Source organism: Panthera onca, chromosome F1 (assembly GCF_046562875.1).
Source record: "Panthera onca isolate mPanOnc1 chromosome F1, mPanOnc1 haplotype 2, whole genome shotgun sequence".
In the NCBI taxonomy this organism is placed as follows: Eukaryota; Metazoa; Chordata; class Mammalia; order Carnivora; family Felidae; genus Panthera; species Panthera onca.
This window is the reverse complement of record NC_138355.1, coordinates 40,299,874-40,315,747: the sequence shown is the minus strand read 5'-3', so window position 1 is coordinate 40,315,747 and position 15,874 is coordinate 40,299,874. Positions and strand designations below refer to the sequence as shown.

Here is a 15,874-nt window from a genome sequence, read left to right as displayed (position 1 = left end):
CATTATGGAGGAAAACATCTGTGGTTCTAATACTTTAGACTGGCTCTTCATATCATTTTCATACAAATTTTAAAGTGATTTTAAAAACTAGCCATTGAAAATTTTCTAATTCATTGTTAAAACATTAAACATGAAAACTATGTCAATGTTACAGACAAACATGAAGGATGTGTATCTGTTAGAAACGATTATTAGAAAGGCCAATGGAAGGAAATGCTTCCTTACCCATCAAAGCCAGATGTTTAGCCCATAAAGTGGAGGCTTAGAGTGAAGGACAAGTTATGGTATCTGATATCCTTCAGAAGTGTCGCCTCAGGGAAAATTCATGGATGAGGAAAGCCAAAATAGATTTTAAAATGAAATATGCTTTACTTTTGTTTTACAGGAATCATAGAAATATATTTTCAATTAAATAAGGAGTAGACTAATGGATGAATTAAAATCAAAAGCACATGATTTTTTTCCAGAAACACCATTAGTTACATATTTTTATTTAAAATCTAAAGGTCATAGTTTAGTAAAAAAAAAAAAAAAATAGGTCTATGGTAAGCATTTTCTTTCATAAATTGACAAAACATATACCAGAGCAAAGAGTCTACAAAATCATGGCCTTGTGTGTGCACTGATTCTTTCTTCTCCTTCATCTATTAGCTCTTTAACAAATACAGCCATTTGTAGGATAGCTTACTTACAAACGAGGAATCCACATGGACAGTGGCTTGAACATTTCATATTCCTATACTTTGATTTAGAGATTCATACGCAAACCATTTCTTATTTTTTCAATCAAGGTTTCAACTTGTGTTCCAAGTCTTAAAGTGAGAAAGCAAGAGAAGCTAATTATAATAGTAATCACAGAACTTCTGCACTCCTTTATAGTTTTGCAAACACTTAACGCATGTAACATTTCATTTCATTCTACTTTATGCAGTGATTTCCCACTCAGTTGCTAAAGCCACCCTATACTTAGAAACGCAAATATTAAAATTTAGTTTAAGAGAAGGTATTCTATTAAGGACAACAACAAAAAAGACATTTCGGACTCTGAGCATAATACATTCTTTTTTCTTTTGGAAAACTGATTAATTAAGATAGATGAGAAAAATATGTACAGTTAGATTGATGTTAACAGAAAATGTCTTTGGTTTTACAGTGCTCTCGAAAAATAAAATGTGACAAAACTGGCACAAATTTTACATTTGACAACTAAAGATATTTTTATTATTTTTGTTTCCTTGTCTTTGAAGTACTCCTTATATTGTATCTGACTTGTTCCACTTCCAGAATTTTGAGGTTCCACTTGTCTTTGATCTCCCCCAAGCCATTCTCAACAGCTCTTTCATCATGCCTCTAGCTGCCCTCAACATAAAACCGACTTCTTTTCTTAGAACAGGGATAATCTTTTATTTCAAAGGCTTTGGTATTTTCTGTTGCAGATCACCCTGAAAATATCTTTAATCCTCCTCTGTTGGGAGCACCTCTCTTCCCTGAACCTGTAGATGGACTGGTGGGTTCCATTTGTTCTAAAGTCACCAGGGGAGACCACAGCTCTTCACACTGAAATGATACTGACTCCTTTTTTTGTTTTGTTTTGTTTTTAGATGGACAGTTATTTCCATCATTCAAACTTTTATCCTTGAAACAGTGGGCAAAACAAAAGTGGTATTTTCTTGCGTAAATGAGGTGACACATCTTAAAATGGATTACTTAAGTTTACTAGGCTTCCCCCCACCCCACTCACTACTTACATACAACTAAATTTTTCTGCTTTACAGTAAATTATGCTTTCTGACTCACTGATGATAGTGCCTACATGTGTGATTATGTTTTTTCCACACACTAAAATATTGTTTGCAAAACACTGATTCGTTTTTTCTCATTCCCTCCCTCTCCCCCATCTCTCTCTCTCTCTCTCTCTCTGTCTCTCATTCTTTCTCCATCACTCTCTCTCACACACACTATGAAGCAGATGTGCTTAACTACTGCTTTATATCCCTATGAAAATGAAGCAGGGCAGGAAGAGAAAGCTGCACAACTTTCTCCCGTGATGAGCCTTTTCAATATGATTTCATTTTTGAGATCATAGCAACATCCAACCCGCCCATTTTTCAACTTAAGCAAAATACTCTAATACAAGAGCAAATATCAATAGTATTTAGATTACTTATTCTTTTGGCTTAGCCACAATTCTGTTCCCCTCTATTCACACTCATGACCAAGGGTTTATCTGAACGTTTATTTAATACACTGACCAATTAGAAACAAAATGTAGAGATATAAGGCTGAATAGGACAGTGCTAGCATCTGTTAGAATGCCAGGCACAGGGAAGGAGCTGATTATTACTTCCCTCTCTTCACTCCTTTCTCAATTTTAGTATTTAAAGTTAGAATAAGAAAAATTAAAAATAACGATTCCCTTTTAGGATATGATAATCAGTAAATGTTCTAAATATTGGGAAAGAAATTAACAAATTTACTGATGTTAAAGACTAGTATAAGCTAGACTCCATAATGATTTGTATACTTAAGTTAAATGAGATCACATTTATAAAATGTTGAGAACGGTGCCTGGCACATGGTAGCACTAGTTTCTTATTAAGGAACAATTTATCTTATTAACTACCTACACCTGTTAGTATACAAACAAGTTGCTATAAAGCTATATGTCTTTTAAGAAAAACTTCCAAGCCTGAAATTAAAATATTATATATATAATTGTATACATATATATATACATGTATATGTATATAATCTATCAACCTGCGTAAAAATATGCCATGCAAGAGATTCAACACAGCATTACCTTTTCAAGACACTTTCAGTTAAATTTCTAATTTATTATGAAGTCTCGATGTATTTTACATAGTTTTTATTTAAAAAGTTGTTTTAAGTCACAGCTTTCTTTTTTCTAATAGTTAAGCTCCCAAGGAAGATATATCTATCTATACACACACATACATATGAATATATACATGTATACATATACATATATATTTAATTCTTATGAATATTGTGACGAATTATTTTCATACTGTTGCGACAATATTGAAGTCAAATAAGGAAAATTGACAATAATTAGTATGTTCCCAATCACTGTTCAACCAACCTTTCAAGAGACACGATTTTGAACTTTTATGTGAAATTAACTGGATTCTCATTATATGCCAGCAAGCATGCTCAGCCCTTACAACCATTAGCTCTGTTTCTCAACATCCAAGTCAAAATATTTTTGTTTTCCTTTTCCACTTTGGCTACCCCTTCTCACTTTCTTTTCCTAGGCCCTCCTACTAATTCCACCAAAATATGAAGTGTTCCAGAGCTCAGAATTAGGTCCTCTGTACTCCATCTAAACACTCTTCTTACACTATCACATTCGGTCTCTTCGCTTTAAATTCCATCTGTATACAGTGACCTTCAAAGGTATTACTCCAATCAAGAGCTGATGAACCCCATACTCTTAACTCCAGTTGAAATCTAGATACCTCTAATTGGATGTCTACTGAGAATTAAAGCATTAATATATATTAATATAGATAAGACAGAACCCTTGATTGCCTACCCCAGCTGGGGTGTTTTTCATCCTAATTGCTCATGAGAAAAAAATGAGTCGTTCTGTATAACTTTATGTTTTCTTCTACCCAGCAACTTCTCTTGATCCTATATACACCTGTCCTTTATTCCCCCTTCCACTGCCAACACTTGGTCCAGATACCATCCCCTTTCTCTTTTCCACCAATCCAAATGACTCCTAACTGGTCTTTAGGCTTTAACTCACTTCTAATCTATTCCCACAGCAGCAAGTGTAGTCCCTTTAATATCGAAATAAGATTAGCTCATTCTCTGCTTAAAACGTCCAAATAGCTTCTTCTGTTTACACTTAAGGTAAAAATCCAAAGTCTTTCTATTTGCAACAAGGTCCCCAAGGAGCTTCCCCTGTGTGTATCTCTCCAACTTCACCACGAACCACTCAGCCTTTATCCACCATAGTGCAAGCACCTGACCTCCTTTCCTTGTCTTGAACCCACCATTTTTTTTTTTTTTTTTGCTTTTTCTGAAGGACCTTTGCACCTGCCAGTTCCTCTTTACATAAATCTTCACATTCTTGTCAGCCAACATTAGTAGCCTAATGACACTACTTCAAAGAGGCCTTCTTTAATCACTGTCTAAAAGGCCATTTTGCTCCCTGATCTGGCCTTCTGTACTATCATACCACACACACTGTTTTATTTCACACACTTATCAATATCTGAAATTTCCTCAATTATTTACTTGGTTTTTGTTACCTCTTTTACTAAGATGTAAGTTTCATGAAATTTGGTACCTTTTCTGTTTCATTTACCACTGTGTCAGCACTTAGAATAGTTCCTACCACATAGTCAGGGTTCTATTTAAAAAATGGCTACATCAGTGAGTAAGTTATCTCGCTTAATAGCTACTGCTATTATTATTATTATTATTATTATTATTATTATTATTATATAGATACAGAAACTGAGGATTTGAAAGGTAATTTCCCTAATGTTTCTAATTGGAAAGGTCAGGATGGAATACAGGCAACATTTCAAAAACTGATTTCTTATGCACACTGAAGGTAGGGCTTGTTTGAATCCAACATTTCTAGCTGGATCTCTTTACTTTATTTTCATCAGCTTCCTGACACTTTTCTTTTGCTTGTCTGCCTCCCACATAGCATCACTCCTTCTCATACTCAATGCTCTGAACTAATATCTTCTGTTTATTTTTTTCTTAGCCATTATATATCTTGAACATACTTAAAGTTTCAATAAGTAAACTCAGGAAAAAATAAAAACGTGGTCACTCAAAAATAGAAAGATTTAGGGCTTATTAGTAAAAATCTTAGTTTAAAAACTAAAACAGGGATTTGGAGACCTAAGTCTAGAATTCAAAGTAGAATACTTGACCTAAATTATTTGATTGACAGCCCACATTTATCATAGTAACCAACATTTTTTCTTTGTTTTCCCTGGAGTTTTAACCGGCTTGTCCATGGAGTAGAAAACTGTAAGGTAGCTCTACCCAATTCATTTCACATACCTCTTGGATAAGTATAAAAAGCTTATCTTGTGTCTACACTTCCTGGAATAAGATGAGAACCTTATGTGTTTTCCATGATCAAAGTGCTTAACAAAGGTCAAGTTACTTCCCTTGCACTTCAAAACCAAAAAAAATCTAGATACTTTGGTAAATTATTCAATGGCTTTCACTTTATGTAATATCAAAAACAAATTAGGTTGGGGAAAAGCCATTCGTTCCATCATATCACTCACCTCCAGATAGACTCAGTGGTGTACCTTGTAAAGCTCCTTTTCGAGGTGATAGTACCACATTACTTTTGCATTACCAACGTAGTGTCGACATTCATAGTAAATACAAGTCCATTAAAGGTGCCTTTTCCTTTTTATAAAAGACAAAATCTTAGGTGATTGAGATCTTGTTAAACATATGGAGTTTGCTGGGTTCACAACGTTTCACCTTGGTAGCTAAATTAGCTGGATGGGGCTGAAACACATGTTTTACACACATGACCTCTGAGAAACTACCAAGCACCTTTCAGTCTTGGGGTGATTTGCCTGCCATCAAGTACTCATGTCTTCAGTTACCTGGTTATTAGGCTGACCACAAAGAAGGCTGAATAACCCAGGGGAAAAAGAACAGACCTAGAGTCAGACCAACCCAGGATGAAATATCAGCCCTTACTAGCTGATGACCTTGGAAAATTACAATGAAAGCTCACCAAAAAAACTTAAGGGTTTGTTTGTGTGGTGTGTATGTGTGTAGGTTTTAACATGTCTTTCCAAATGAAGCCCTTATTTTCAGTTCAAATCACAAAACAAACAAACCAAAGATAACTGGGACTTTTTGGCTAATTCCTCTTTGCATCTACCACCTTTATTTATTGAGTATCTGATAATAATCTACACAACTCAGGGGCGGCTTCAGAACTTCTATAACTGAAAGCCTACAAAAGCCCAGTTGGAACAGAGGCCTAGATGTTGTCTGGCAAGAACAAAGCTTTTTACTTAGTGTATTATATGTAGATTTAAAAATAATAATTTTTAATCTGTAATTTATGAAAGATTGAGAACACAAATAATTATCTCTTGCGATGTATATTGTTACTTTGAGGAGAAAGCTTATGGAGAAATTGGAAAATTTTAAACCCCAAGCAGCCACTGCCACAGTAAGATTATAGACTTCCCAAGAATAGGCATAGAATATGGCATTCCCAACTGAAGATACAGGGAAAGCACTCATAAAATATTTGTTCATGAAATGAATTAATGCACAAGTAAACAGATTTCACTAGACTAGAGAAATAAAATATTCAGAAAGTTTTCAGTGTTGATTATTGAGAATTCATGAGATTTTTATTTGCCTATTTATTCATCTCCATGTTTCTCAGCTTGCCTTGATTATCTTAGCTGCATAATGGGATATGCAGCTTTAGACATAGCACATAATCAAAACCGAGATAAAGAACAAGAGAGAAAGAAAAAGTGTAAGCAAGGGTTTTAAGTAACTTCTACTTCCTGAACATTTCATGTAGACACTTTATCATAAATAATTCACTAAAATAACAACAACAAAACGACAGACTTAAAATGGTTTTTATGAGTTGTTAAGCACTTTCTGCATATGGGGTTAGATTCCACTGGCAAACTATCTATTCACTTGACAAGTTCTGAGGACCTACAGGCACTCTCTGGTAAATAAGTAGAAACCCAATGATAATCTACATGAGCTCACCAGCTGCTATGGGAGACAGCCAAATAAAGAAATCTCCAAGAGGATTATTCACAGATCATCGCAGCCAACGATGATCAGGAGCAGAGCAGGAGTGTGCACGAGGGCTGCCCAGAGGAAATGACCATTGAACTCAATCTTGAAGAGCAGTTATAATTTTCCCAGTTAAAAAAATATATATATGGAGGGAAGAAGAAACAGCATGGCGAACAGTTTGGACACAAGAAAACATATTTTTGGGAAAATGCAAGTTACAACAGGAGTATACAGTTGACCCCCGAACAGCACAGGTTTGAGCTACGCAGGTCCACTTGTATGTGGATTTTTCTGATAAATACAGAATAGTACTGTAGATGTTTTTCTCTTCTTTATGATTTTCTTAATAACATTTTTTTCTCCAGCTTATTCAAAAGAATACAGTATATAATACATATGACATACAACATATGCATTAATCAACTGTTTATGTTATCAGTAAGTCAACAGTAGGCTATAAGTAGTTAAGTTTTGAGGGAGTCAAAAGTTATACATAGATTTTTGGCTGTGTAAGGAAGGCATCAGTGACCCTAATCCCTATTGTTCAAGGGTCAACTGTAGAGTACATGTCACTAAGTAGTTACAGATAAAGTTGGAAAAATATGCAGGGATTCAATTAAAGCTGTGTACACCATGCTAATAGCCTTTATTTTTCCTAAATGTAGAGACAAAAGTAGAATGATTTGACACTGTATGGTGATCCCACCCACTGATGTACACTGGGGACATTAAACTTATCATCTTGATCCTTCTCTTTAATTTTTGCTGTACCAAGTAGTAAGAAGTTGGCACAAGGTGTATAAGCTACTAAGAATGCCATAGAGGAGCGCCTGGTGGCTCAGTCAGTTAAGCTCTGACTTCAGCTCAGGTCATGATCTCATGGTTCATGGGTCTGAGCCCCACATCAGGCTCTGTGCTGACAGCTCAGAGCCTAGAGCCTGCTTTGGATTCTGTCTCTCCCTCTCTTTCTGCCCCTCCCCTGCTTGCTCTCTCTCTCTCTCTCTCTCTCTCTCAAAAATAAACATTAAAAAGAATACTACACAAATGAACAAAATTTAAAATACAATTCTAAACTGTACAGCAGTCTTGTAAGTATTTCTAATGTTTCCACTGGCTACTTGAGGAGTAACCAAAACTCGTAAAATCTCAAAATGAATCTTGCTGAAAGAGCTCTCAATCACAAAATGATTATTACGATAGAAATAGCAGCACAATATAAATTTGAAAATGTCTAATACTTCCCAATGTAAAATTTGACAAAGGTTAAATAATTGCATTAAATCAATTACATTTTGTACAACATTGAAAGGGAAAAAGAAGGAAAGGAAAGGAAAGGAAAGGAAAGGAAAGGAAAGGAAAGGAAAGGAAGGAGAAAGAAAGAAAGAAAGAAAGAAAGAAAGAAAGAAAGAAAGAGAAAGAGAAAGAAAGAAAAAAGAAAAAAAGAAAGAAAAGCAATGGTATAAACTGAACACAAGTAATGTTGTTTCTGGCTAAAATGGAAGAATTAAGACTTTTTGGGAAATTTAGATCCGTCTTATTTGACAAAAAAATAATAATAATAACACTTAGAAATGTGATAACCATAAAGGAAAATTCCTAGAAGCATAAGTTTATAATCAGTACAATTGGATGTGACTAAAAACTGATTCATGAACTTAACAGTAACTGGAAAAATTGAATGAAAAATAACACTATTTAACACTAGTTCAGTAAAATTCTTTAATGAAAACATTGGCAATGATTTAACCAGACTCTTTAAAAAATACTCAGGGAATTAACTTGGCTTAATAAAGATTTTTTTTCTGTGAAATTTGTTTTCAAGGAAAACTCATAAGTGTAGGTATATTCTAATTAAATTCTTATTTTCTTCAACATCTTTAGGATCACATCATGGGTCAGTATGTTCTCTATCGAATAGAGAGCCACCAAAGAAAGGATGTACAAAGGTGAGTTTTGCCTTTTACAGGGATTATCCCAGTAGAGGTAGGTATGAGCACACTAGGGACTGAAGAGAGGCAAGATTGCAGACTATTGTTACAATAAGAAATAATAATAATCTCTAGCAAAGAGTTGGATTTGCAAACTATTTAGGAGGTAGAATCCAGAGTAGCCTGAAAATCCCTAAAACAGGGGATGCAAAGTTAAAAGAACTGAAAGATCTCTAAGGGTTTATAGTTCTGCCACATAGCCTAAACTATATCTCCTCTGAGTCTCTCAAAGGAAGAGATGTGATTTGGAATCAGATGTCAATGATAAAGAACTGAGTGCTGTGATTTTATGGGATCACATGAATAAAACATACAACTTTGCAGGGTATCTCATAGTTTCAAAGCATTTTCACAAATATTATCATTTTTAATGCTTATAACATTTTATAGATGACAAAACTGCATATCAAAGATGGAAAGCCATTTGAATTGAGATCATAAAATTCATAGAATTAGATTTCTAAAATGCTTCTCAATCCAGATGCCATCTCCAGCTCAGAATGGCACCTGCTTCATTTCCTATGATGCTTAGTATTTCTTTTATCAATAAGCAAATTACTGTTTGTTTGTTTGTTTGTTTGTTTCTTTAAGTGGAGATATTTAAAATATGGTGACCACACTTTATTGCCATGATATAGTACCTTTGCTTTCATCTCTTAACATCATTGTTATTTATATAGGATTCTCTGTTCTATTTTCATGCCTATAAGGACAATTTATTATTATTATTATTATTATTATTATTATTATTATTTACAATGCAGAGAGTTTCTTCTTGTATATCAGTGCTCTTTTACATTCACCAGAGTAACTGTTCATTTACTAATACATATGAGTGTGATGCTGAATTGCCCTTAGCTCTTGATTTGTGCTCTGGTATTAACAGATTACCTTTTTGGAGGGCTAATGATATTCCTGTAGTTGTTCATATTTTGGTTGGAAGCAGTTTTTTCTAATATACAAACGGCGATCATTTTCATTTGAATATCATTGCATACAGTTATAATTTTATCACATAGTATATATTAGGAGAAATTGAAGTTTTGGAAAAATAACTTTTTCATTTCAGATATTTGTGTCTCATTTTTAGTAGGAAATAAATGTTTATTTTTTTGTTTTTATTTTTTTAGGAAATAAATGTTTAATCTTTAAACACTGTAGAGCTAAGTACCACAGAAGAATTTCAAGTTCGAGTTGGGTCTTCAGTAAAGAATCTAATAAAAGCATTGATAATCTTGTTCATTACCTTTTCAGAGGTGAATCAATTGAAGATACTATAAATGCACATAGAGAGTGCTTATATATTTCCCTAACATTGACTTTATATGTATTTATGCTGCGGTTTTCATTCTTTATCTTTTCTTGTTTTGTTATTATTCCTGAACATTCAATACTCTCTTATAATAGTCATTCCACAGACTCTTGACAGATTGGGTTTGAAGTAGCACATTGACATATAAAAATGAGTGCATATTAAAAACTTTAGGCAATAATTAGATATTTTCTCATCTAAATATTGGTTATAGCCATGTATACAATATACATCTATATATTTCAGTATTATGCAGAAATAGATATCACATCATATGGCTAAATGAATCGCTTGCAATATTCCATTTTTTTCTTCATCCTTTTTTAGAGTATTACGTTTACGTATATAAAAGTTATAGCACTGTCCTTTAGTAATCAGTAAATAGTATGTGGTTGGGTATCTAGTACCAACAAAGCTATTTAGAATAGACTGAAATTAAGTTTAAACTGAGATTTAGCTCCATTTCCATTCCAATTTTATCCTGTGTAAATACTCCCATAAATTTATAAGATGACTGAAAAAAGATCAAAGGTCTGTGGGGATAACAAATTCCTTCCTCTGCACCAAAGTGACTTACATTACATGATCTGAACAGAAAACCTTGTCTGTGTTCACACTGTGCTTTCACCAACGAAATTGACCAACCTGACCATAAATCTCGGCTTCGTGCCTATCCAAATTGAGATTTGTTATCACATTATTGAGGAAGAAATGATGCCCAGACTCTCTACAAATTTTCTGTGTGCACACAATGCGATGCCATCTTCCACCTGGCCTTGAAAATAGTCCCCCAGCCCTACCAGTGTCCATGCCTGAATTTGCAAGGACTGGATCTGATTCCATTTGTCTTGTCCCCATTAGATGCGTATGCCCCTGCCCCTGTCTCATTCCTTACTTTTCTTCCTATAGGCATCTGTATCTGAAAAACAAAACTAACCCTCCAAATGAAATGCCACTAGCCAAAAACGTCCAAAGAGTAGGCCAGGGAAAATTTGGGAATAACATTCTTGAACTACAGATTTTTAAGAAGTTAGGATGGTATTTCCAAATAAGAAGGAAAAGAAGGAAATAGCAAAATAATAATCATGAATTAAATTCTTAAGAAGGCAAAGCCTATAAAGATCCAGATTCAAAATCATTTTATTTAATCTTGACGACATTGTCTAACTCTATCTTTCCACTTTGTCGTTGGCTAATTTTTTCATCTCAAGCTTTGTCTCTTCTTCTGTCCTCTCTTTCTGAAATTCTTTGTACTCATCCTCTCTCACCTCCGTCATTATAATCTTCAGTTTTGTCAAAAAACGCCCATTGCTTTGTCAGTGTCTGGTAAATCAGTTACAGATGAGAGTTTCCGCTTTCACACAGGTTACAATAGAAGTAAATGCACTCATTGGTAGATAATAATACTAACACTACCACCAACAACAAATTGAATTAGTATGTGGAAAGTGTCACGGAAAGGTGGTAACAAGTGTCCAGTTTCAGTGGAGATACTTTGTGGTATGAGTGACGGAAGAGAAATAGAACTATCGCGGAGCCTTAGAGGTCCAGAGGAAGTGTAGACGAGCCAAGCGGTGTTGCAACTGGCTACTGCAAGTTCTAGTTTAATGAATCATACAAGAAAAAAAGAAAAAACAATCCCTGCCCAGCTACAGGCCCAGCTCCTAGCTCAGTGGTGGACTCGGTCGTTCTGGCAAGGAGTTGAGCACGTATACCGAAGACAATGAGAAGATACCAGAAGGTGTTTTGTTTTGTTTTGTTTTGTTTTGTTTTGTTTTGTTTTGTTTTGTTTTCCCCCTTTTCTTTTTAAGGTGTAGAACAAGGAAAGAAATGAATGAGACTGCAGGTAGATTAGGAAACTATAATAATATTCTAGGTAAAACATGATAAAGGCATAAATTAAGGCAATGTCGATGGAATTGAAGAAGGGGAAAATATTGTAGAGACTGTTAAAAACTAAAATTACAAGACTAGAGGAGGAATTAAATACTTAGGGCAATGAGTCTGGAGATGAGGAATCAGGATCGTCAACACATAGCACGTCTTTATAAGGAACTCTAATGATAGAAAATAAGAATAAAACTGACCAACGGTTAAAGCCCATAGAACCCCAATATTTAAAAGCAGACAAATACGAAGAACCAGAAGATAGATAGGTAGATATATGTGTGTATATTATAAACTCACATATAAAAACTAGAATATATATGTGTGTGTATCTGGATATGTGTATTTATATGAAGAGTGTAGAAAAATCTATATTCCTACACTAGCTAATTGTCACTGGTTGACGTCTATGAAGTAGCCCAGAATAGAGAAAAGACTTAGCTCAAGCTAACCACTCTGACCCTCTCTTTAGCTACAGAGAGCAAGAGAGAAAAAGGAAAGACAGATTCCTAAGTCCACCTTACCTTTTCCCTTACAAAATGCCTTTCAAGTTCTGGCAATGATAAGGATCACAGGCAGATTTTTTTAAAGAAAAATATCTATAAAAAGTTCATAAAAGATAAATTGTGGAATATTCAGAATAACTGATTGCTAATCAAATGTCAATTCATACTTTGTATTGAAAACTTGTGTGATGTTCAAGGCATAGTACATGTTTGTAACATGAAATATTTCTTTAAATGTAGATGGAGAAATGAAGAATTATGACCAGGAAATGACTCTAAAGTGATATGACTCATAACTCACATAACATAACCCATGTACCCTAGCTGGTATGGTATAGAGTGATAGATTTCGCCTGCCATCGCACCTGGTTTAGAGTCAAAGAACATTCATCATTATCTGCATTCTCAAAACCATCATCGTCTCCTAGAATTATTTAGAAATGTTCAACAGAGTTTTGGTTTCCGGCTATCATGGCAAAGAGGCACAGAGCAAAGAGATTGCAAACTTTTGTGTAAAACTCACCCCAGCATGATTGCCATGGCAAAGTTTAACTTTGCCTTTCTGTATTTGTATTTTAGGGATTAAATGACATATCTGAATTGTGCATATATTTGTCCATTAATTGATGTCTGTCTACATTTGGCTCTACTTTTTTATTCCATTAGAGTACACAATATAAATGTGATGCCTAAAAGCCTAATATTTCCTATGATCCCTAAACTCAATTTTAACACAGTAAAATCAAAGATAATGATCAAACTTATTTGTTGCTAATAAAGAAAAATATGTAATTTAAAGCATTAATAACTTCCCAAATCCTACACTGAATCACAAAATGACTCTCAGAACTTTAAAGGATGATAAATGAGATATGCAGACGCAGATGATTATATCTACTTTTTCCAAAAAAAAGTATTGATTCCAGGAAGACTATCAATGCCTTTTAGAAAAATGTTTGCTCTCAATATTTACATAAACAATTGAAGTTAAGCTTGATCCTTCAAAATAAATCTATGTATATCTCTCCATTTATTTAAGTACAAATTGTTTAGCAAAATAGATTCAAAAGTTTCTAGATAATTTTATACTTTCTTATTTTGACCATAAGTTCGAAGATATTTCTCATGGTAAAAATCCTTAATTGACTGAGTTGAAATTTCATAGTGGTTTCCTCTGTGTCCTACAAAATATTTCAGTGTTTCTTTGTGCTCATTTAGAAATGCTTTGCTACTGTTCTTGAATGAGGATTTTTAATGAATATTCATTCTGATTTATGATAATCCACATATTATTACCACCCTGCTAAAATCATTATTCATTACAGTTTGCTTTTGATCATGATAGCTAACTTTACAGGGAAGTTCCCTTGATAGACATTTTCTGTACTAAAACAAAACGCTGTATCCATACAAAAAATTTTAGACCACCTTTGCAGTTAAAAACACAACAGTATCTTCCACTGCTTTCCACTCTCCCTGATTACACAAAATACCAACTGACCACATAACCAGCTCAGGAGGTAGCTACCACCCTGCCTTTTAGAAGAAGGAAGAATGGTGGAAAGTCGAAAACAGATTTCAATGAATTCCAGTAAGCGAGAGTTTTAATTATTTTTCTTTTTTTTAAACTTCTTTGGATTTTCTGCAAAAATGCCACTTTCAATGTCCTTTCCATAGTGAAAAACAACTTTTAGATACTACATCATATGGAGTATATTTAACATAATTCATTAGTTACGTTTAACAATCAACTGAAATGCACTCATGATCCAAACTGAAACTATTCTAGAAATGTCCATTAAATGGATAGCATGTAGCCAAAGATCTCCAGCTTAAATGAGTACTTGAGATCCCCATTACATTTTCCTACAGAAGACAGCATTTGCATGATTCCTATGAGTTTAAGTATTTTTACTGCATCAAGGCTCTAATATTTACCCATCACCCAGGAAGGGCGGTGGCCCCGTAACAATTTCCAAGGCAAATAATCATTAAAACTACTGAGAAGAAACCAAAATCTTGATTTAAAATACATTCTGTGCTAAGAATATGCATAAAATGAAAATTTTATTAAATTCCCAAATGGATTATTTAAACTATCCTATAGATAAGTATTCAATAAAATATTTTAGTAGTAATCAAAATTTGAGGAAGCAGACTCCAGTTCAAAAAGAAAGAGTGGCTTACATGCTACCAAAGCCATATTATGACTCAAAAAAGGCATTTTCTGTTAAAAGGATGAAAATTCACTTATTTTGTCATTAAGATCTCCTCAGATTTTCATAAACTTATGTTTACACGTTTGAGGGTTAAGTAACAGCATTGCTTTTGTAATATCCTTGAACTGAACACTTTGCAAACAAAGATACAGTCAGACAAGTTTCTTTTAAATTGTGATTTTTTTCCCCCAAACATTTATGCCTTTTTAAACAGAAACAATGTATTCTGTCACATAGCAAGCCAGGTCTCTCTGAGCTCCAATAGCCTTGACCATTTTCTCGTGAGCTTCCTCATTTCTAGTCACCAACACTTAACTTATTTTTATGTCTATTTCAAACCAATATCCCTCCACAAGGAAAAAAAAAAATAACTAAGGACATATTAATATACTTGTACTTACCTGTAACAAACACGGCTGTATCCAGAAAGGCAAAGCCAAATGCCAAAAGTTTAAGCCACAAATACATGGTCATATCTGGAAATCAGCTGTATTCCTATGAAACAGCATGCGTCCTTCTGAAAGGCAAAATAATAGTTATCTTTGCAAACGTTTTTCTTTGCGAAACAGAATAAAAAATAAAAGAAATGAGTGCATACTCTCTGCTGTTGTCTTATCAGACAGGGAGCAATTTCCTCCTCTGTTACCCCAAGAACAAACCACTTTGCTAGCTACACAAACTGCTAGGTAGTGATGTCAGATTCGGTTTTACTAACTTCTCCAAAAATACTGTAAAGGATCTTCTTTGCAGGAAGTCAAGAAAGTTGTTCAAAGTCAGTGCAAAAGCATCTTACTTCCTTAATTCAAGTAACAAATTACTTGAATAAGTTTCTAGGCCTTTTAAAAGATTTTTCTCCTTCAAGAAAGATGTTTTTTAAGTATCCAAATAGTACTCCCTTACAATATTCATTACAACTTAAAAAAATAACATCCCCACCCCAAAATAATCAATAATTCTCTTACCTAAGAAGGAATAAAATAGATTCAGGACGGGTATAACAAAATGGGGGTTGGCAAGGTGACACAGTGAGTGATTGAATTAGTAGAACATACCTGTATTTGACTCAAAATGACCAGATGAGTGACCTACCTGGGTTTTTTTGTTTTTTGTGTTTTTTTTGTTTTCTTTTGGTCTTTTTTTTTTTTTTTTTTTTTTTTTTTT

The 15,874-nt window shown here is 34.0% G+C and overlaps 1 protein-coding gene across 2 annotated transcripts in view; it reads right to left on the bottom strand.

Annotated features, from left to right (window-relative positions):
• The window catches only part of PTPRC (protein tyrosine phosphatase receptor type C), a 120,638-nt gene extending 105,199 nt beyond the window's left edge, over positions 1–15,439 (bottom strand). Inside the window, exons 1-2 of one of the 2 annotated variants that reach the window (XM_081791903.1) lie at positions 15,312–15,439; positions 15,093–15,230 (exon numbers count right to left, since the gene is read on the bottom strand). In XM_081791903.1, coding sequence (XP_081648029.1) covers positions 15,093–15,187 — 95 coding nt within the window. In that variant the 5' untranslated portion in view covers positions 15,188–15,230; positions 15,312–15,439. The remainder of the gene's footprint in view (positions 1–15,092; positions 15,231–15,311) is intronic. The other variant, XM_060644035.3, reaches the window with a different exon arrangement.
• Positions 15,440–15,874: the final 435 nt, after the last annotated feature.